Source organism: Vanellus vanellus (assembly GCF_965231255.1).
Source record: "Vanellus vanellus genome assembly, chromosome: 6".
NCBI lineage: Eukaryota > Metazoa > Chordata > Aves > Charadriiformes > Charadriidae > Vanellus > Vanellus vanellus.
In genome coordinates, this window is record NC_138911.1 from 22,807,407 (window position 1) to 22,829,601 (window position 22,195).

Below are 22,195 nucleotides of genomic sequence, written 5' to 3' on the forward strand. Positions count from 1 at the left end.
TAGTTCTTTCTTCGGTATCAAACTGTGTACTTAAGTTATGGGGTGAACAAAATTTTTTTCTTCCCTCCTTTTAAAGACAGGATTCAGAACTTTATCAGCACCATGATAAGTTAAAATTTTTAGCACCAGTGAATTTGAACTACTCAGCTCTGACTGGTCAAAACTAACATTTATATGGCCTACAAACAATCAGTACAGAAAACAGTAATACATGCAACGTTAGGAAGCTCATGAATTCTTGACATAGTGAATCTAGTGTTGGGTAAATGAGTAACTATGGAAGCCAGATTTTTTTTTTCCTAAGAGCAAACAGGATTGGGATTTTTCTTCACACTGTCTAATTAATAGGCTTTTCTTCCCCTCCCAAATGTTGAGGGTGGCCCAGCTCCTACTGCCTAATGGGACAGGAAATACCCACAACAGCTGGATGTTGATATGGCCAGCTGTCTACTGAGAATTCACGGGAGACAACATAGGTCATACGTCACCCAGAACACCAAGAGATCACTCGCACAGACGTAGGTCACAAGTTCAGCTTTGGTACAAATTCAGGTTTCAACAACAGTGCAAGTTCTGCATCACCCTATCTAGTTAGTACATACCTTTGCTCATATATCCACTCACAACCTGAAAAATGTCCAGTGCTAGGAGAAGATTCCACCAGCACAAAGGTATCTTATTAAAGTGATATGCTTTTATCAATCTGGTGATGGTGACTGACATTCTGGGCCCAGAGCACACACTTAAAGAAAGTTTTATCAAAATAAAAACAATTAGGGGAGCACTTTCAGACCACAAAGACTTCTTCAGTGAATTCAGCTCAGTCATTTAGCCTCCTCCACAACACTACCACATGTCATTCAGAAATACTAGTATCATCCCTACATCGACATGCAACTTCCTGAAGCTAACTCTGCAGGAGGGAAAGGTGAAAGCATGCTTCAACCCTAGGTGATGTGAGCAGTCTTAAACTGACTTCAGATTTCAAAAGAAGCAGAGCCAATTCAAAATTCTAGAGAAGTTAATATAGAAACTGTCTCAAGTTTTCCAAGCTCCATGAAAAGCAAACACTCCCCCTCTCCCCCCCCGCCCAGTCTTTATTAATTTAGCTAATTCCCTGTTACAGTATCTATTCCAAGGCACTGAGGTGAAAAGATTTACAGGTCTTTTCTGACATGACTTAAGTTTTACCAAACTGAGATGTACAGATGCTTCAACAGGTTTTTCCTGTAGGCAGTTAAGTTTTGATTAACAGCACTTCATTTAGTTAGCTTGCTACAGAAGTAGCTTATTATTATAATAGAGAACAATACCACATATTTGAAGACATGACCTCAAAAAAAAGCTATACCAGCAACAACAAAGTTCTATTCAGGTGAAGATCAACTATGGTGACACCTATGATCTTTTACAAATGCAGCCTATATGGATGATGAAGCGTGCTTGTAATCTGTGGTAGAACAACACGACTAATGGCTCCATTCTTCTGGTTTAAGACTTACAGGCTACATAGCTCCATCAGTACTGCGAGCTTGAAATCCTTCTCTGCGGAGACTATTTAAATCTAGACGAGTTAGAACTTCACAGCGCACCAGAAGGGTATCATCCTTTACGAAGGTTCTTTGTTTCAAGGTTTGCAGGTGCATGAAAGTCACATAACCAAAACCTTTTGGATTGCGGTGAATTGTTGGTCTCTGGAAGGCTAGTAACTCTGGCTTGGCTTCCATTACTTCTTCATGATTCTGCCGTTCAGGGCCTTCCGATTGATCCAAAATAGAAAGTCGTATAGTGCCTTGGAAAGGCCAGGGCAGATGGCTGTCATATTCTCCTTGCATAGTGTGGACAAACAGAGATATAAAATTAGCACAACGCTGAGCATTTGGTAATTGGATATGCAGGCGCAAACACAGCTTGTAGCCAGGCTTTCCAGTATAGAAGCCAGGACTGTGCATTACAACAGGTCTCTCTTCTTCCTGGGCTTTCTGAAGTCCACTGAAGTTCTCGATCTTCCAGATATAAATACCATTACATTGCTGTGCCTCCATTTCAGTAATCTTTACCTCCAAATTTCGGATAGTACGTTTGAGTTCTGCCATGTGGGTGTTCTGAGTCTCCATTTTAGCAATGAGTTCTCTGATTTGGTGATCTTGTCTGACCAGACGACCTTCCAACTGCTGAATAGTTTCTTTAAAGTTTTCAACTTCTGGATTGCAATCATATGTGGCATGTGACACATGTGAGAAGAGGGCAGGCTCAAAGGGTAGGCCATTGATGAAGGGTACAGGATTTGTAGCAGTTACACTGATATTTTGAAAACTCTGAGCCATCATTCTCATGTGAACCTGAGTGAACTCCTGCATATGTCGTGCCAGTTCATTCCTTTGCATCTAGAATTTAAGAGATGTGGCATTAGGACCATACCAAAAATTATCTGCAATCACATTTTAAATGTGGCACTGAAGAAAATCAAACAACTAGTTGCTTCTGTTATGTGAGAAAAACTGGAATGTGAATTAAGGACAGGTGATGTGACAAAGTAGCACATTACCAATGGAGGGCTCCAAATTTAAGATCACTATTATGACAAACAAAGAAGTTCAAATGCGTGGGGGCAAATACTGTTCAACTCAAAATAGAGACACGATGAAAAAATGTTACTGATAAATATACATTTAGTATTTTTTCTGCGTTCTAAATCAGGATTGTATTCCCTTCATTGATTTGCTAAAACGCTCCATAGTACCAAATACTATGAAAACTGATGTGGAAATGATGAGAGGAAAAGATCAATTTTTACAGAGAGGTATTAAACCACTAGAAATGAGAGCATCCAGATTAAATAATCTTAGAATTTAATCAAATTCAAAGCACTGTTAGGTTTTCTTCACTGAACTCTAACAGCCATAACTGTATTTGGTCACAACTTTGGAAGAAATGCTAGAAGCTACTTTATTGACATGAAAGCTGAGAAAACACGCATGGATTAATAAAAGAAAGTCCTTCAAGCAAATTATTTACAGAGTTTTTTAAATTTGAAAAGAACTTTTGAAAGGCAGTGTATCAACACATAGTGTTTTAGAATTAAGATACCTCAAAAACAAACAAAATAAAAACACAACACAAACCACTGAAGATTTGGGCTGGTGAATGAGACAAGACTAGGAAAACACATTAAAAAAAAAAAAACAACAAAAATATGCAGAATTAATGATTCTGATAAAAGGCTTACCTTTTCAGGACACCCAAAGGCACTGTAAAAACATGGCACTGGGGCAGTAGGACAATCATTATCATAATGGTTAGGCATCTAAAACAAATCAGATTTGAAATTAATTTTTCTATCAAGACTATTCTTTTGTAACATCCTAAGAGAATACAGCTGGATGGACTCCGAATAGGTACCTGAAGTCAGATCAGTTTATACCCATGTAATTTCACAAAGAAGTATGGAAGTTTTGAACAAAAATATTAGCTGATGATAAAAATTCTACATCCTCCTTGTACGTATTTGAACAATTCATTGCCTTTGCTCTTACATCAGGCATCAGAAAGCAATCAGGTTTTCTTGCTAGAAGAAATGCCTTTTGTTTCTAGCCTATCTTCAAGCTAGATCACAGTCCATTTCCTCCTCTTCTGAAGCACTACTTGCATAGACTTGTTATGTCTCTCTTCATTACCCCCTTCCTCAAAAAGCTCAAGTTACTTCAATTTTTCTTATGGTCTGTTTTTTCCAGCGCCAATTATCTCACTACTCTGTATCCTCCCTATTATCCCCACCTCAAAAGCTGGACAGCTTCAGCTGAGGCCTTACAAACCCCAAACAGAACAAAGAACAAATTCTGGGTTTCACAAGCAAAATACCTGTTTATATAACACAGTATGTTTGCCATGTCTAATTATCATGACGAAATAGAACACAAGCTTTATATAGGTCAGCCATTAATTCTAAACCATTACCTCGTTTAGCATTCTAAGTTCTCTGTTTTTGCAGATTATTATTCTACTTAACAACAGATTCTTGTTGTTACTGAACTCAATCCTGTTTTTCAGAGTGTTTCTCCAATTTGACAAGATCATTTTTTATTTTAACCCAGGTCATTAACATAGTTTCCATCCCATTCAAACATGGATAGGCTGCAAATTAACAGTTACCATTTGCGTGTCAATGAAGTAAGTTATTTTTGAATAGAAGAAATTATAGTGGCTACTACAATAGTAACAGGCAAGCAGAATTCCCACCAGCATCTAGAGTCTGAGTGAATTATTTATAGCTACTTTCCAGCAGTGGCTTTCCAATTACAAATACTCTCCCTCTCTGCACAAATCAAAGCCTTGTCTTCTAATGTCAGCCATAACCATTGGCAGCTGCTTGGTATTCTTCAACCTTCATTCAAGATGAAAAACATGCATCATGGCCCCTCTTAAGAATCTGTATAGCTAAACAATGTGACTTGCAGCCAAATATCTTAGAGGTTTACCAGACTGCAATTGTAAGCTGGAGCAGCATTTAAAAGAGTACTATACCTGCACTGGATCCAACGTTCTCAGAGAGAAACACGTAGAGATTTATTAGCTAGTAGACAAACTTGTTTCTTCAAGTTTAATTTCAGATTAAAGAAGCAATGTAAATACAAAACATCTGACCCAGTTTAAACACAGAGAAAGCTAGTCTCTTACCTGCTCTCTGATGAGCACTGTGTTGCAATACTCACAAAATACATTGGCAAGTGGACAGGTTTGGTCATGAAGCTTAGTTATCAAACAGAGAAAAAGAGAGGAAAGAAAGAATTAATAAAGTCACACAATTTAAAAGAGTGCTAATCACCTCTGATAAGATGTTAATTTTTAATTTACATTTCAAATTTTGCATTTAGTTGTATGCAACTGTGAAACAAAGACAATCCCCTTACCCTGAATAGTATGTTTTCTGCAATTACTGTTTTTTCCTGGACTCATACAAGAGATTCATGAAGTTGCAGACATTTTATTGCCTAAAGCTTTTATGCTCCAAAGGAGCATGAATTTACCCAGAAGTGTCTGAAATGCATGTTCAACTGTCGTGGAACTATATTAAAGTTTTTTTTGTGTTATTGGACTATATATATGAATATATGCACACACACACACAGTATATGAATTGTTTGACAATTCATAATATATCATGAAATTAATAGCCTTGAGATAAACCACATCCATATACAGATGAAGCTCAAAAAGCAAAGGACTATCCTCAGTACCACTCAAGTGAAAAATGCAGAGCCAGGAGAAGAATTCAGAAATTATCTTGGTCTTGGGTGTTAGCACCAAAAGATGCATCTCCTGACACATCCTTTCTGCCAGGCATAAAAACTGTAAATATAAATATTGCTTGTGTGTTACTTCAGCAGTGGGTACTGGCCTCTCTGATGGTAAGGACAAAAATCAATGGTTCTTACACAAGTCTTTTCACACCACAGGGTTCCCAAGAAGTTTGTATTTAAGCACAACCCTCTCCCCAGCTTTCACCTGTTCTAGACTAATGTCCTAAGTTTGCAGCCTCTCACCTGTGCAGCACAAAAAGCTTTTCTAGACCAAAACTTTTTTTTTTTTTTAACTGATGTTCCATTTACAAGCAAACCCATGTGAATGAAGGTTGAAAAACGAAGACTCCTGCTAAGTACCTCTTTATCTTCATAGGCCATAGACGTGGCACAGTTTGGACAACAGACTTGACGCCTTGGACACTCCTGTGTTATGTGCTCTTTCAGATGGTTCTTCTGGAAGGCTCCTTGGCACTGTGGGCATTCCACAGCAGTAAAATCACACTGCAACTGGTGGTCCTGAATATGGAGAAAAGCAGGATTTGATACTAGAAACAGGTATTATCATCTCACCTGTTTTCAAGATAAAGCACCATACAAGAGGAACAAATTGCAGTCTTTCCTTCATGCAAGCAAATCGTTATACACTTACGCTGACTTTACCAACAGCCTGTCCCATTACTAAGATCAGGGCTTCATGTATTCAGAGCTTTTTTAACTTATTATTTTCCAAAACAATTATTTCAACTAATATATCTAGCTGCTTTGAGAGAATATTAAACTGACTTTAGGGAACTTGTGTGAAGTACAGATACAGCTGATCAAAAGACAAACATGAATGATCCTAAAGAGAAAGCTGCATTAGTACAATTTTCATGCACTACAATGTTCACTTGAGAATCACCTAATTACAATTAAAGACTCATAAAAAGTAAAATACATGTAGCTATAGTCTTGAATGAACAATGCATTGAATCAGCATAAACAGGTATCAGGTATGTCCATCTATGTTAACTTATTTTGAATTTTTACTTGTCCATGTAAACAAGGTTCCATATTTTCGAAACTAATTCTCACCTCTAAATGCCTCAGCTCCATCTTCATACTGCAGCCCTTGTTGGGACACTTAACCGTTAATGAAAGGATTTCCCGTTTAGCGAAGTTGTCAGGAAAAAGTTGATTTTCAAGCAGAATTTCGTTGTCCACTGGACATTTGTGACCTGCATCTCTACAATGCAGAAAAGAAAAAGAGATTCCAAGTTTACTTTGCCTTTCATTTAAAATATTTTTACACCAGCAAGACATTAGTGGCCAAATTATAACACATTAAGAAATGTCTGAAAACAAAAGCATTTATGTGGCAATTACCGGAAAGTACGCAATGTACATCAGAGAAATTGACAATACACAATTTTCACTAGAGGTGGCATGACTGGGATCACAGCACTTTTCTAACTCAATAGTTTTTATTTGGACAAATGCCACTATAGATACTCTGGAAATAAATTTGAGGAAGATGTAAAGAAACAAAGAACTTACAGTCCCGTTTCTTTAAGTACTTTACATAGCTCAAACACCAAAGAATATTTCAGGTATTATTTCAAAACAATCCTTTAAAGATTCTTGGACCTTCTCTCCTTGCTCACTTTATAAACAACCAAGGTGATCATAGATGAGAGAAAAAGCAAAAATGCCCTTTTTTTTTTTCCAAATTCACTTAATCTATTTGGCATTACTTTTCATATAGCCTATTTTGCTGGTTTTGTTGTACAACCATTTGATCAGTTGGTCATCCTTCAATTTGTTTATTTATAGGCAAAGAAGGGTGAAAAAACTCAAAATACAAAAATTACCAATAACTATGAGAATTACACTGGAACTACATTTGGAATTGGGTGTTGTAACTGAAGCCATTTTAACAGCAAACAGACTGGAAGTCAGCACTAATTGGCCAATGTTTGGAGTCTGATGGTGGAACACGAGTGCATGTGACTTGCATAAGACAACTAACAGCCTGTTCCACTTCTACAGGTTCTGTCTAACTGCATTTAAACAGAAGAATCATTGAAAAGAAAGTAAAAAAGGGATCACCTCCACCAAACTGTCCTTTAAAAAATATGCAGATTCAGCTCATTTCCTAAAGCAGCAGGTGAACACACCTATTCACAATCAAGTAATAGTTAAAGAGACATGAGGGATCAAAGCTTCTGAGCTGAAGTGCTGATGGAAACAGCAATAAAAATGGAAAAATACATGGGGTGGAAAAATGTCAGAGAGCACTTGTGGTGCAAAGATCAAAGGCCAGATCATTGTCACTGCTTGCAAGCATGAGGGGAAGTAGAACCTAGTGGGCTGTGGAGACCATGAGGGAATTTGTGTTCTTTGTTGGAAAAGGAAATAATAACTCAGCAACTCCTTCATCAGCAATGCTGCTAGAGGAAGTGGGGGTAAAGTTGAGACTTCAGAAAAAGACAATGAACTTCCTTTCCTGGGTTTTGCTTGCATGAGCTATCTCACCGCAAGTCTGATATTCATACTCCTAAACAAGTGGAAAAAAGAAAATACCTAATGCACCGTTTTGTTTCATAGCTCCCTGAGCTATGATCGGCGCGCTGATCCTTGTCACAACCCAGAAACATTCCCTTGCTTTGCAGGCAACCTACAGCAAATCAGTATTCACATGTATAACTCGGTTACAAATACCCCATTTAGTGAAGTATAATGGTAGTTCAAGAGGCCTGCTGATAAGACAGTAGCCTTATTTCTACACAGAAAAGGTAACCATGTATAATCACAGCCAACAACAGATTAATTTTAAATAATGATTACCAGACCCCCAGCTTAAATAACTAGCAGACAATGGGTAAAATAAGAATGAATGGCACTTTTCCAATTATTATATTAAGGAAAGAGCAATTAAGTTATTGTAGTACATTAAACAACTCAAACACCATTTATAACTATTGGGATTATGTTTAAAAGGCTGCTTAGATCCATCTACACACAAAGATGTTGTTATACACTTCCTATCACAGAATTGAGTTTATGCATCTCAGTTCTAATTTACATTACAGCGGAGGCTTTCCTATGCTGGAATTACTCAGCACGTTGGGCTGTGACACCCAATAATCATCTGCTACACAGTACAATGAATACTCCTATAATTTCCCTTGAAATTAAAACATAGGTACGAAAAGTAAAGCCAGAATAATTTTGTTTGAAGAAAAAGCCTGCTCCGTGATTTTGGCAACTAAGCATTTTAGCCTAAAAGCTGACACAGTTGGCATACACTTTAACTGCAGCCATGCTGATTGTTTGATGAGCTGCTAGCACCCAAAGCTTTCCTTGCTGACCCTTGTCAGCTCATAATTCAGCTTTTCTGACAAACAGAGGTTCTGATATTTGACGAGCTCTACTACAAGCCCTAAGTCAGCTTTGACCAAAGATATAGGAGAAGAAAGACTAGAGTGAAATTTAATTAGCTACTGCATCTGAACTTAGTTCTTCTAGAATTTCTAATCAAGTACTTTGTAGACAGTAACATCTGTAAACTATTATTTGTAGTTACTTAGGTAGATAAGCTTCTTCACTACCATGATTCAGAGCGCTTCAAAGCACTTCAGACAGCTTTATTTTAAAAGATGCCAAGACTTTCTGGGAGGCAAACATTTACTGTGATCAAATCCATCTGATCTAGTCACGTCTCTCACATTGTAAGATCTGAGCCTCCAGTCTTTGGAAGTTTTTTTTAAAAAAATCTTTCTAGTTGCAGCCATAACGTCTTCAAGATGGACAACTACAACTGTTTGTGTAAGTCACAAGAAGCAATTACTCAAAAAATGCTTTTCCATTCTTTACGATTTAAAATGCTTAATCTCTGCATTCACTTAAGCTAGACAGTGGGTAAATGAGGACCAAACAGAAGCAATTTTTTTCCTGATCAAATAGAGGCTATGACAATCACTTAATGAAAAAAACAGTACTTAAGAGTACGTAACAATCACTTTCCATTTTCATTTTGGTTCTGCAGAAGCTTCTCAATGACATCAATCAATATGGTACTGTAGACATTACATACTTCAAATCAATATTGTACTGTAGACACTACCTACTTCAAACCAATAGCTTGATCCACGGATCCGAATTAAGCATGCAGTTCAGCACTTCAAAGATTCAGAGGGGTCTGGCATTTGTTTGCTCTGCTTTCACAAGCATTCACTCAAACCACACTCCAAAGACAGATTTCAGTGGGAAATGAGGGAAAACATTTACTATCAATGAAACATCTGAAAAAACACAGTGATGATCTATAGACTCTAAGATGAAAAGTGCTTTCCACCTGTGTTTCAGGTGGAAAATACCTGTGTATTCACTGAAACACTCAACAATATCTTTACAAATGAAGTAAAATAGGGAAAGGGTGTAAAAGAAAAAAGCTTCTGGTCATTCAAACTGTTTGCAGACCTAAAACTTTGAGCAGAGGAAATGCTCTGTTAATTCAAAAAGGAAGAGAAACTATTTCCCATTCCTGGGGTTTAAGAAAGAAGTTTCTCTACCTGCTACGAGATGTTGTGTTCTGAGCATGGGTTCACTGCAGTTCATCACTCAGTCCTGTGGTAAATTCTAACCAATGACTGTAACTGTGCAGCTCATCAGCAGAAGCAGAAGGATTAGAAAACAAGACCACCTTAGCTGTTAAGGATCTGAAAGACTGGAAATGAGACACTCATTTTTAATAATTTTAAGTTTAGTCTTTTTTCCCCTCAGTTTTCAACCTAGGAATTCTGTTATCTTTGAAATGATTGGTGAGTAGACATTTCTAAAGCTCAGTACACTAAAGTACCGACTAATTTACTTTCAGGATTTATAGACATCATACTCCCATGAGGTAGTTTAAAGATTTCTTTTCTTTCTTCCAGAAATAGCCAAGTTAAAGAAGAGTATAAAAACTGCTACTGCTAATCAATAGACCAAGTTCAGAGAGAGCAAGTAAGGAATTCCAAAATTTAATGGCCTTTATTAGTACAAACGTCTAATTCAATACTTACAAGCAGGCATGAAATTATGTACATTAACCTCGTGAAAGAATTTAGGTTGGAATGAGCAAAGCAAAGGCCAGAAAGTGAAGCCAACTGCTTATGCCTAGGGAACTGGATTATAGTCAACGATAGGTTCAGGTTAGGGGAAAAAATGTGCCTCCTTCCATGCACCCGGCTGATGCCAATATGTGACGCAGCTGGGTAAGGCCCGACGTACTTTTCTTGCAGAAGTGGGAACACAGTGAACAAGGCACTAAGGGAGCAGGGTGATCTCATGGTATGGTTAGTGAACTAAGTATCTCTCAGCTTCCTCTGCAGAATCCGCAGGTGAGTCACTTTTCATGAATGAACACTGGTGGTATTCTGCGTTTTCTGGATAATGAATTTGCATCCTTTTCTCAGAAACACTGATGAAACCAATGCTAACAAGAATGGTGCTGTGAACACAAATTTCTGTGCTTGCTAAAAGGAAAATAGCCTGCTCTTTTGCTATCATAAGTAGGGAAGTCAAAATTGAGTTTGCCTTCTCACACTCAGCTCCGACATTTCCGACCTTGATCTAAAAGGGAAGTCATGAATACAGTAGCATCAGATACAACAGCGACAGAAGCTACAGGGAAGCTGACAATACCCCCAAAAAATACTGTAATTCAAAGAACATCGTTGCTGGCATACTGTTCATTTAGTGAGCTATAAATGATAAACTATGGAGAAAAAGAAATGGAACAGAACTATGGATAAATGGTATGGAAAAAAATCAATCAAGGAAGCACTGTCCATTTTGCACGCTAAAAATTAATGCCTGGGAAAACCAACGTTGTACAGTAACATTGAAGACAGTTTGATGATCTTCACACAAAGGTGTGAAAAGTAAGGTTGGAAATTAACCAATTCCATATGTGGGTCACTCAGAATTAAGTATTTAGATTCCTACCAAAGTACTGTGACATTTGAGCTAAGTGAGCAATTGAGAACAAAAAATCCAGTTTATGCTAAGAAGGAAAAACCCTACAGCATAATATCTAGCTTTCTGTCAATGTGTTCGAATACTCACTGACATGTGTGGGACACTGATGACTGTATTCCAGGTTTGAGGAAAGTACACTTCACCCATGTACTTTCTGCCCTTCCTTGCTCTTTCAATCATTCATTTTCATGAGACAACCCTGTTCTTGCCTTCATATCTCATTCCCACTCCCCCACATGCCACCTAGTTTCCTCTCTCAACGCTTTGTTCGAGACTATTCCCTCATTACATTCTGTCTTCCAGCTCAACAAGGAAGCAACTGATTTCAAGCAAAGAACTGGAAGCATGAATTGCTGTATCTGCACCAAAAAAACATGTTGTCTGTAGTTGCCTGTAGTTATCTAGAGAAACAATCATAGGGAAAAGACAAGTTTTATAATCCTGAGCTGAAAACGGAATTTATTTGGAGGATTTAGCTACTTTAAAAAAAAATTATTTAATCTTTACTCAATCAAATTTTTAGATTCATAACCTGGGTAAATTTGTACAAATGGCAAAATATCTAAAAGCTCATGCAACCTCCAGACTCATGATATTTTGGTCATACATGGTGTTTATTAGAAAGAATCTTTAACAAATTATAAATTCCCAGAGTTCTACTAGCACTCACTGGTAAGGCACCTTAAGCGGTTCTATTCAGTTTACATTGTCCTTAAACTACTCTGCTTTGGTAGGTGAACTTCTTAAAAGCAACTTCCACAAATTTTCCTTTACCTTATTGATTTGACAATGCAGCCTTTGCAGAAACGGTGTCCACACGGCGTCTGCACTGCTTCCCGAAGAGCCATCAAACAGATTGGACATTCATATTTACTTTCTAAGGGTGGATCAAACTCCACATCATATCCTTGTGTTTCCTCTGTGAAAGAACTTGGAGGGTTTCCAGTCGCACTGCTGACGCTTACGCTGTCTTCTTTCGCTCCAACGCTGCAAGCACTGGCCATGGCTGCACAGCAGCCACTTTCCACGTCTCGGGCTCCACAACTGTTATCACTATATAGCAAGCTCATAGTAGCTAATCAAGTGCTACGCAGAAATGCTCTGCAAGATGACAAAAAGATGTGTTAATCTAAAATATTCCAAGACCTTCCTTTGCCGTCAAGAACAAATTTTATTTCTGACTAGAAACACTGGAACAATGGTGAAGATTTGGTTCTACTCAAGACCACTGGTTTTGTTTTGTCCCAATTTCTGTTACCTATGTTTCTTACTTATCTTGTGATACATAGGAAAAAGTACTGCATCCTGTCAGCCTAGTTCAAATACACACACACACACTTTTTGGTAATCTCTTTCATCTGACTACCTGATTTCTGTAAAAAGAGGAATATGCTTTCTCCTTGCTATGTTTACTGAAAATGCCTCTTTACCCATTCAGTATTCTTTACTTCTAAAGCATTCAAATATAATTTGCATGAAAAATGCTGTACAAAACCAAGTTTTACTGGATGACAGTAGCTCAATTCCATATTTTCCTTGCAATGAATAAATGTTATTTAACATTTTCTGTATACAGCGATTCACAGTATAGGTTTCAAATCAGTTTAGGTGCATTTCCACAAACAAATGCAAATCTGACTACCCAAAACAAGCAGATGCTGTGCTGCAAATGAAATTCAAATATACAGCACTGCTGGTAACATTTTAAAATTGCCAACGGGACTTTAAATTGAGTAAGATGCTACACATGAGATAAGGCTAATACTTCCACAGCTCAAAAGCAACCTACAAACTACTAATACTCAGAGTTCTTGCTCTCCTTTCCCTCTTCCAGTCTAGCTGGCAGGGAAGCCACCTACACGATACACAATAAGCAATACTGCCCATGCTAACAGTGTATAAGCTGTTTTTTTTCCAGTTATCCTGACCAAAAATAATAAAAGGCAGATCTACAAAACAAAACCAAACAGGCAAGGTTACAATATTTAGGTCAGTTACAGTTAGAATCAGAACAGAACTTTTATTCTGTTATGTAAATATGTGACTTTCCATTTTGTTGACGTATGCAGAGGTATGAGAAGTAGGTAAAGAGTAGCGTTCCTGAAATTTCCAAAATACCGTTAAGGTACACAGTTTGACAGTTTAGAGTTGTACTGAACTGGTCAGCAAAATTCACTTTATGCAGAAATAACTCTATAGCAGAGCTGTCTGGACTGCATGCAAGGAGTGATGTTTACATCTATTCCTGTTCTCTGCCCTCATGTATTATCCCTATACATTATCTACCACAACAGGCTTTATAATCAAGACTCCTAAACACAACAGCAATACAAACTAAACACCAAGTAAATTCTCAGCAGTTGCTTCCGGCTTAGTCCAACAATGATCAATTTAATCCCATGGAAGTAAGCAGCTCCCCCATTGACTTAGAATGGAAGCAGAAGAATCAATGCTTAGAAAGACGCTCTGTGATAGAAAGATTTTTTTTAGACTGCCATCTGGAGAAAAAAAACAACTTGTTTCCATTTTTAAACTAACATAAGTTATTTAACAGCCACTGCAGAGGATGATTAGTCCACAGGCCATATTTTCACGAAAAATCACAAGAGCTAAGTCAGGCCAATGGAGTGGGAATGTTGGTATGCAGGATATCAGAACCCACAGGCCAGCCCAGGACTGAAAAACTCACATTATTCTAAGCCACAAGGGTATATTTCGTGAGACTAAGAAAGGGAAGAGGAACATATATCCCTTTAGCAATGTCACAAAGGAATTCAGGAAGTCGCAAGGACTTACCCAAATTCAGCTGTCACATTAACTGCAAAGAAGTGCACGACTCTTCCCCTTGGGCTGTTGCTAGGAAAAAAACCTGCTATTTGAAATATTGTTCTTATAAGGAAGAAAACAGGATCTGACTCAGTGTAATCTTGACAGTTGAACACTTTGTAGATTAAAGTGCTGTGCAAGTGGTGTTCTCTTCGTCCGTTTAAATTGTTACTGCGGGCATAGCAGGTATGTACGTTCAGTTTACAAAAACAAAATCTTATCCCAGTCATTTTAATGAATGAGTCACTGCAACCAGTCAACATCCCAGTCTCACACAAAAATACCCTTATTCAGTGATACGCTCCACTCCCACATGGAGCTTTTTGTCTGCATATGACCAAGGGGTTCATAAAAAAAAAGAAGTGCAAGTATCACTGGCTCCTCTTTTTAAACAGGGAAATTCAGGCACAAAAAGGCAACATAAACAAGCTGATTAAGAGCCAGATTTTTAATTTTGTTCATGTTTTATATAACATAGGATTCCTTCTACTAGTCTTATGCATTTCACCTTATCTGTGAGGAAAATCCTTCTTCCTCCAGGTGTATTTATAGGTGTGGGGTTAGACACGATTTTCCAAATCAAAATCCACACTACTGTTACTCAGATCACTAACGGAGGCCTGATTACTCCACCATAGTTTAATGCAATTCCTCTACAAGTTGTAACTACTGTAGTAGGAATTAGTTCTGTTTCTTGTGGCACTTATTTTACCCTCCAAGAGTAGGAACATAGATTCAATCTTCTTGAACAGAGCAGTGCTAGAGCAAAACCAATTACAGAAGAGTGTACTTTCAATGTTGATGACAGGTCTTTCCCCTGATGAAGGTAGAGCAGACAATTTGTGTGCCTACTGTACCAGTTTTGCATGTTCCTCCCCAGGGGAATTTAAAAAATTTTCTGCTAGAAGAGGATGGATTTTAAAACCCAAACCAGTATATATCACAAAATTCACATCAAATTGCTACCCTTTCTTTTTGATTACAGAATAGATTACCAGTGAAGTAAAAGCTAACAAATATCCTCCAAAACCATCAGTTTTTCTTTGTATTTCTAATAACAGTGCTGAAAAAAAATGAGCCAAATACAAGTGCAACAATATGCAAATCTTAATTTACAATACCTTGTCTACACCACAGCATTTAGAATTTATCCATCTTACTGATGTTGGTAGTTTAATACATTAAACACTTTGGTAGCCTGCCAGTCTTCAGATCAAGGAACAACTGAGATTGAACTGGGCCATTACATGGTAATTCTTGTTTTTGCTAGTACTAAGTTTCTTCGGCAGAGAATGCTTTAAACCTATGTTTGGTAATACACCTGGAACAGACTTTTCTAGAGCTAGGAAGTCCTATCAGACTTGCTGAGTAGATAGATAATAGGTTTCAGCTTGCACACACAAGGTATCCGAAGTCCTTGGGCCAGCAAAGGTTCATTTCCCTCTCCAAGGCAACAGCTGTATTGTTTGACAACAGAAAGTAAAGTGCTTTCCAGGCCAAATGGTAATGGACAGAATTTGTTTGATCATTATTTGTGCTGCAGAAATCTGGAATGCCCTAAGGATCAAACCTTCATGCCCCAGAAAAGACACAGTTAAGACTACAGGGAGTCCCCATACTACTCTTCCAACTTTAAGATTAAACCGTAATGAAACCTTTCTTCAGTAAGTAAGCTGTGCTATGTTGGCTATGTTGCTATTTACCCTGTTGCATTACAAAGTGATTAGGTTGATCTGTGATAGCACAGTCAGACCAGAAGAGCGAACTCCTGCAAGAATAATGTACCTTACAACTGACAAAAACAATTTCAAAAAACAGTCATATTTTAAATTAACGCATGCAACAAAACTCAGAACTCCCATTTGCAAAGTCCTGTTGTCAGTGTTGAAGGCATTTGCCCTGCTGGCTATGTGATGGCCAGGCTACAAGCAGTTCAATTATGTTCGTGAACTTCAAGTAAGAAAAGGGATTTGGAATAGTCTTTTGTATTGATTTCCTTATTTATATGGCTACTCAGGGTGAATTTTATAGGAAAGGGCATGTGGAAATTAATTGTATTCAATACTTACTGATTAATATTAAAAATTTTCTATTTCATGGTAACTGATGCACTCTCTGTACAGTGTTCCTTCACTTTTGCCAAATGCTCAAAGGTATTGTTTCATATTTCAGTGTAAATAGGATGCAAAGCCTACTTTTATTTCCTCCTTATTACTCTAATTATAGTGCAATTTTCCAGGCAATCTGAAGATATCTTCTGGTATCACTAATATTTTTTGATTTAGAGAAGTTTCTGAATTAATCCTGTGGCTCTTCGGAGGATGAAAATATGTAAAAATCCTATCTAAGCTCCATTATACAGACACAAAAAACAGCCAAACTTTTCTCTTTTCTTCTTCTGCCTCACTGAGAAGAGTTTTGTGCCTATAGATTTCTGGGTCATGAGACTGACAGACCAGTGGAGTGGCTTTGGATAATTTGTTTATGAAGCAATACTTGCAACACCTATTCCCAGGCATATTAATCAACGGTCTACTGACAACTGATAAGCACTGTGTTTGCATTATGAGGTCTGTAACTATCATCACTGTGGCCTCATCCAGGCAGAGTATATAAAATGATGCAAGTTGCTTTTAATTAATAGCTATAAAACACTTTCATTTCAAAGCTATCAAATGGCTAGGCAAGCCGAAGCTATAGGAGATTTGGGCAGAACTTCGAACTACAAAAAACTAATTCCATTTTTTTGTAAAAGTATGCAAACATGTTGCAAGCATTTTATTGAGATAGCAACTTTTTTTCTAATAGCAGTAACTGTTAAAGACTTCCAAGTCTTTTGGATAACCACTACACTTTTTATCATGTGAACATAAAGACTTAAAATAAGAATTTTTGTTTAAAACAAATACAATGAAACCACAATATTAAAAGCTCGTTAGACACTATCAAGAGCTCCTGCCTCTGGACCAAAGTGGCCTTTGGGGATTTATGAAGCTTTCCAGGTGATTTCTCTCTGCTTGGAGAGAATGCTGTCAGGCTTTTATCACATATGTATTTTTATGCCTATGTGTTACTTAGGATGGTGGCATATTCCCAGTTATGTTCACATTTTATCCTACTTAAGTATGTCAAAACAAATTTAATTTTAGTGAGCAGTGGAAGTGCACTATACTGTATTTAACACCAAAATATTCCATGGGTTTTTCCATAATCAAAAAACCAACCCAACCCAAAATCCCCCAAACTTTTCTTCAATTTATTAACTCCTAGAGACATTTCACTGAGAATTGTTCAGATTAACAAATACAAGGAAAGCGCTGTTAGTGAGAATAACGATACTATCCTTTACTTTGGCAGAGACTCTTCTGTCTTTGGCCTCTGCTCTCCCTTTGCACACTGAGAACACTTTGAGAATATGCATTGTGCCTTTCTACATCCCCGAGTAGATCTCCAGAAAGTGTTAGATGCTGCCATAACGGGGACAAAGTAAACATCAGAACAGAAAGTACTTCAAAAAGAGGCAGGGAGAAGTATGGCTATGAATAAACGTCATTGCCGCGGCACAGCCTCCAGGCTACATTTAATTACCACCTACCTCAACAAGCATTAAGCTTGTATCTGGCATTAGCGAAACAATTTGAGACCCTGAGAAAAGAAACAGTGAATTAAGCACACATTCTGAAACAACTAAAACATTTCTCCTTTTCGCTCTACCTTACATTTACTTTTATTTTCTTTTTGACGGGCTTTATACCCAGAATGCTTTATTGTTAGTTTTCACAGTCGGGATCTAAAACTTTTTTATATTTGTTTAACTAACCTGTGCCACTGAGATACAAAAGTTACTATTCTTGACATATTAAACTCATCAAATTTCAACGTGTGAAGAAAAAGCATGTTTACCTCAGACATTGTTTCATTCTGAAGTTCTATCAGCATAAGTACCTATTGTGTTCATTGTCTTTTTAAATATAGTAGCACAAATTTTAAACAGAACGAAATATTGCAGTGATGCAATATTACAAAACTTAAAAAGCCATTTATGTCTTGTCAACTTCTCATTCAGTGGAGCCTGACTGAGCTCCACAAATCTTTAGCTGCTGGGCAAAGCTGAAAGTAATGCAGAACAATCAGAAAAATCATGCCCAAAGTGATACCTGCCATCAAAGTGCTTTTATCAGCATACTTGTGTGACCTTTTTTCCTTCTGATACCAGTGCGTCTAGTTTTATGGCCCTTTTGTACATTTGGAAAGACAAAGAAGTTTGCTTGCAAGTGTTAACACGGTGCACACAGGGTAGAATGCACTGGAGATGTTAAACAAGCTGTTAGTGCAGCCAGTACCTCTCCCTCACCAAAAACTTCAAATCCATAGTTTCTTTCTATTTCATTTCTATTTCTATTTCATTCTGTTAATGGTATCTAAGACACCAAAATCCACATAGCTCACAGGTAGCTCTGCAGCATGCAGAACTCAGCAGAGGCAAACACGGATACATACTTTCAGTTAGCTTTAACTACTGAGTATAAGGGATATAATTAGAACATTTTCCTCCCACCTACAACTGAGATTTCCATTTAAGTATGAAAAGACTCAGTGTGACCTATTTAAACCAGATGAAATTGATGGAAAGTACTACTGAAGTCATAACTTATTACTCGTGTTAATAAGTTTACCATAAATATTGAGCACTGCCAGTCTCTAACAGAGAATAAAGCTATCGGTTTTAGAAACAGTAACCTCTCTTGCAAATTATCCTTCCAGGACTCTACCATGTTCCCGAAGAATTTACTGAGCACCTCCATTTCACAGTTGGAAAAACAGAGACAGCTTTAAAGTTGATGCATTCCAGGCTGCACAGGAACTCACAATTCGGGCTACAACTCGGAAGCCGCCCCCCCCCCGTGGCTAATGCTCCTACCGCTGTCCGATAGCACACCCCGCTCAGTTCAGAGACAAGAGAAAGTCACCCCACCCCCCAGGTAAACCAGCGTGACCCCGAGCCCCCGCCGCCGGCAGCTGCTGGGCTCGCCGGGCAGACGGCAGCGCGGTTTCAGTTTCGGAACCTCGGCCCAAGCGACCGCCCTCCTTCGACTCCGGCCCTCCTCGCCGGCAAGCCCCCGGCGCGGCACAGGCGTGGGCCCGGACACCGCGCCCCGCTCTCGGGGAAGAGGCCGTGGCGCTACGGGCCACCGCCCGCCTGGGCCCGGAGGCGAGGACCGCGCTCCGCTCCCGAGCCCGCAGCCCCGGCCCGGGTGGGAAAACGCTCCCCTCCTCCCCCGCCCCGGCCGGCCCGTCGCTTCACCAGAGTCCGGCGAGCCACCCCTGCCGCCGCCTCTGGCCGCGAGCCGCGGCGGGCCGGCAGCGCCCTGCCCGCCCGTACTCACCGCCGACCCCCGGCCCCGCCGGCTGCTCCCCGCCAGGCGCCGCTTCCGCCTTCTCCTCGGGAGGCAGCGGGGCGGCGGTCGCCCAAAGCAAGCGCGGCGCAGGGAAGCGGCGGGAGCGCTGCAGCGCCCCCTGCCGCGGGGGAGGGAGAGAGGCGGCGGGGTTGGGGCGGGGCGGGGCGGGGCGGGGCGGGACCGGGAACAGGTCTTGTCCCGGTTGGGAGCGGCATCCGCCTCTGCACGCACCGGAGCGGGCGGCCTCGCCCGGAAACCTGAGTGAGGCTGTCGTCCCCTTCATAAAAAGGAACGAAAAAAACCCTCACCAGTTTTTGTGCCAGCGGTGAATTTTACGGCCATACCAGTTTTCACGCTGCGCTGCTGATGCTTTTGTGAATAACCAGCAGGATTCGCTCAGCTCCCGTGTGAGTGCTGTTAAAAACGAGGCATTGAAAGCTGGCTGAGTTTTATTTTCTGTTCTTGTTGGGTTTTTTTTTTGTTTGTTTGTTTATTTCGGGTTTGGTTTGGTTTTTTGTTTTTTTTTGTTTGGTTGGTTGGTTGGTTTGGTTTGGGTTTTTTTTGCCAATGGCTTGGGATTCGCAAAAAAGCCATTTCTCAATCTAAACCAAATTCTTAATAGAAATAATTTTCTGTCTCAGCCTCAACTGACCCAAGGGGACTCCTGCAGGAACTAAAGCAGGGTGCCCTACCTCCCCTAGGGCAAGCGCTGAGGTTAACCTTTCCCGGTGGCTTCTGACAATGGGCAACTTTAAGGAAGTGGAAAACTGGGACAGCGTGAACACAGAGACCGTTTCATTTCCTTAAAAACGAACAAGAGGAATTTGGTCGTTTGCATCAGTGAGCTTTCTTGGCAAGAATCACCGATTAACACATAATTAAATCCAACAAACACTTCTGTTTCCAGCGTTTGGAGGAATATAAACTGAGGGGGACGTGTGGCCACAGTTTCCCCATGATTTTCAGTGTCTTGGGCTACATGCCAACACTCCTTGGGAGCTGGAAACCAGGGGCTGGTGCCATTGCTAAACTGCCTGTCTCCCTCCGAGTGCTGAGCTCCCAGGCACAGGCAGGGTGCTGCTTATGGAGCAAGGGCACATGCCAGACCCTAATGCACCACCCCAAGCACTGCTTTTGTCCAAAACGTACTTACGTATTTTGTTAGGACCTGCCAGGAAGCTAAGAACTAGAGAAAACAGGTAGCTGGGTCTGTAGATAGAGCTCCTACTCAAAATTAAAACTTTGTAGATCCTTCCTAACAGCTGGCTGAATTTCAGAGCTATCCTTTTACTCCTGCCAAGTGGACAAACTGTATGTTACTTTCATTAGCTGTAAAATGAGGAAATTTATCATTACGTAGCTTTCTAAAACAGATATCCTTAGATGGAGAGTTTTCTATGGCTGAAAAATACTATTTTTAGTCATCTCTCAGATTCCCAGAGCACTGCTGTCCAGCCTATTTTAATTGAGAATTCATGGAACTCATCTGGAGTTTTTATTCCAAGCCTAAATGAAATGCCTTTAGTCAGAGCAGTTTCCAAATCTGTATGGTTTATGGGAAGCTTAGACCCATAGTCATGTATTAATGCGCACGCTGTAACAGAAACCAATGCAAAAATGCTTTTCTCCACTCGGTGGTGCCAGTTGCACGGGGAAAACACTTCCAGCACTGGATCTGTGCAGCTCAAACTGTTGAGCAGTTATGCTCATACAGACATAAAACACACCCAAAGCTGTAGCAATTCGAGATCAATTAAAACCTTTAGCTGCCTGCAGTATCCCTAAAAGACAAGATTTTTTCAAGGTGATTTCCTGGGTATTTTGGTAATAAAAGCACTTGACTAGGCTTACATATGCTCATGTGGCTCCTTTGATAATCAAGCTGCTACCTGTACAGCGCTGTTTGCACGTGAACTTGGGCTCCTCAGGGAACAGCGCAGAGAGCCAGCTACCTGGGTGAAGTTTTGAATAAGCACCCCAGAGGGAGAGATTTGCTAAACTACTTCTCAAAGAGCCCCATATCCCTCAATACCAACAATGCATATTGTTAGGGAGCTGCACCTGCCATTTCAAGATAAGGGAGGAAACTAGTATGTGACTGCAGAGAGTGATTTTGATTGATATCTGGTATTGCAGCCCGATCTGATACGTTTCTGGAAAGGTCTCTCCAAATGCTAGGGAATGAGTAGTAAACATAGGCAGGCTGTTAGCAAGACCAGGCAAAACTGGGACAGTGGAAGAGCTGGGCTCAGGACCTAGGCATCTAATGTTCTCAGAGGTCTATAAATGCCTCAGCCATGACATCCTTTTCCCACACTGCCTTGGCCTGGAATAACCTCTATGATTTCTGTTCCACCTGATCTGGACACTCCCATTCAGTTGTTTCTGATTGGGTTTTATTTCACATTAGGGTTTCGCATGAGTCAGAATCCGAGCAAGGATATCAGGGTTTGCCCCTGAACTTTGTTTAATTTCTCCACGCATTACTTGTTTTGTCATGAATCATTGCACTTGGTTACAGAGGAACTGTTAGCCTCTTGTGTGGCACAGAGACTCAGGACTAAACACTTCTCCAAGACATCATCTTAAAGAATGGCTTGGGGAAGAGTGGGTGGAAAGCTGTCTGACAGAAAAGGACCTAGGGGTGTTGGCTGACAGCCGGCT

The 22,195-nt window shown here is 39.7% G+C and overlaps 1 protein-coding gene across 1 annotated transcript; it reads right to left on the bottom strand.

The window, feature by feature from the left end:
- Window positions 1-1,120: 1,120 nt before the first annotated feature.
- Window positions 1,121-19,529, bottom strand: TRAF6 (TNF receptor associated factor 6). Its single transcript, XM_082484969.1, has 7 exons — window positions 19,520-19,529; window positions 12,081-12,407; window positions 6,378-6,528; window positions 5,661-5,819; window positions 4,678-4,749; window positions 3,230-3,307; window positions 1,121-2,387 (listed from the first exon to the last, which is right to left on the bottom strand). The coding sequence occupies exons 2-7, from the start codon at window positions 12,374-12,376 to the stop codon at window positions 1,506-1,508; spliced, it is 1,638 nt and encodes a 545-aa protein (XP_082341095.1). The 5' UTR covers window positions 12,377-12,407; window positions 19,520-19,529; the 3' UTR covers window positions 1,121-1,505.
- Between the last annotated feature and the right edge of the window lie 2,666 nt (window positions 19,530-22,195).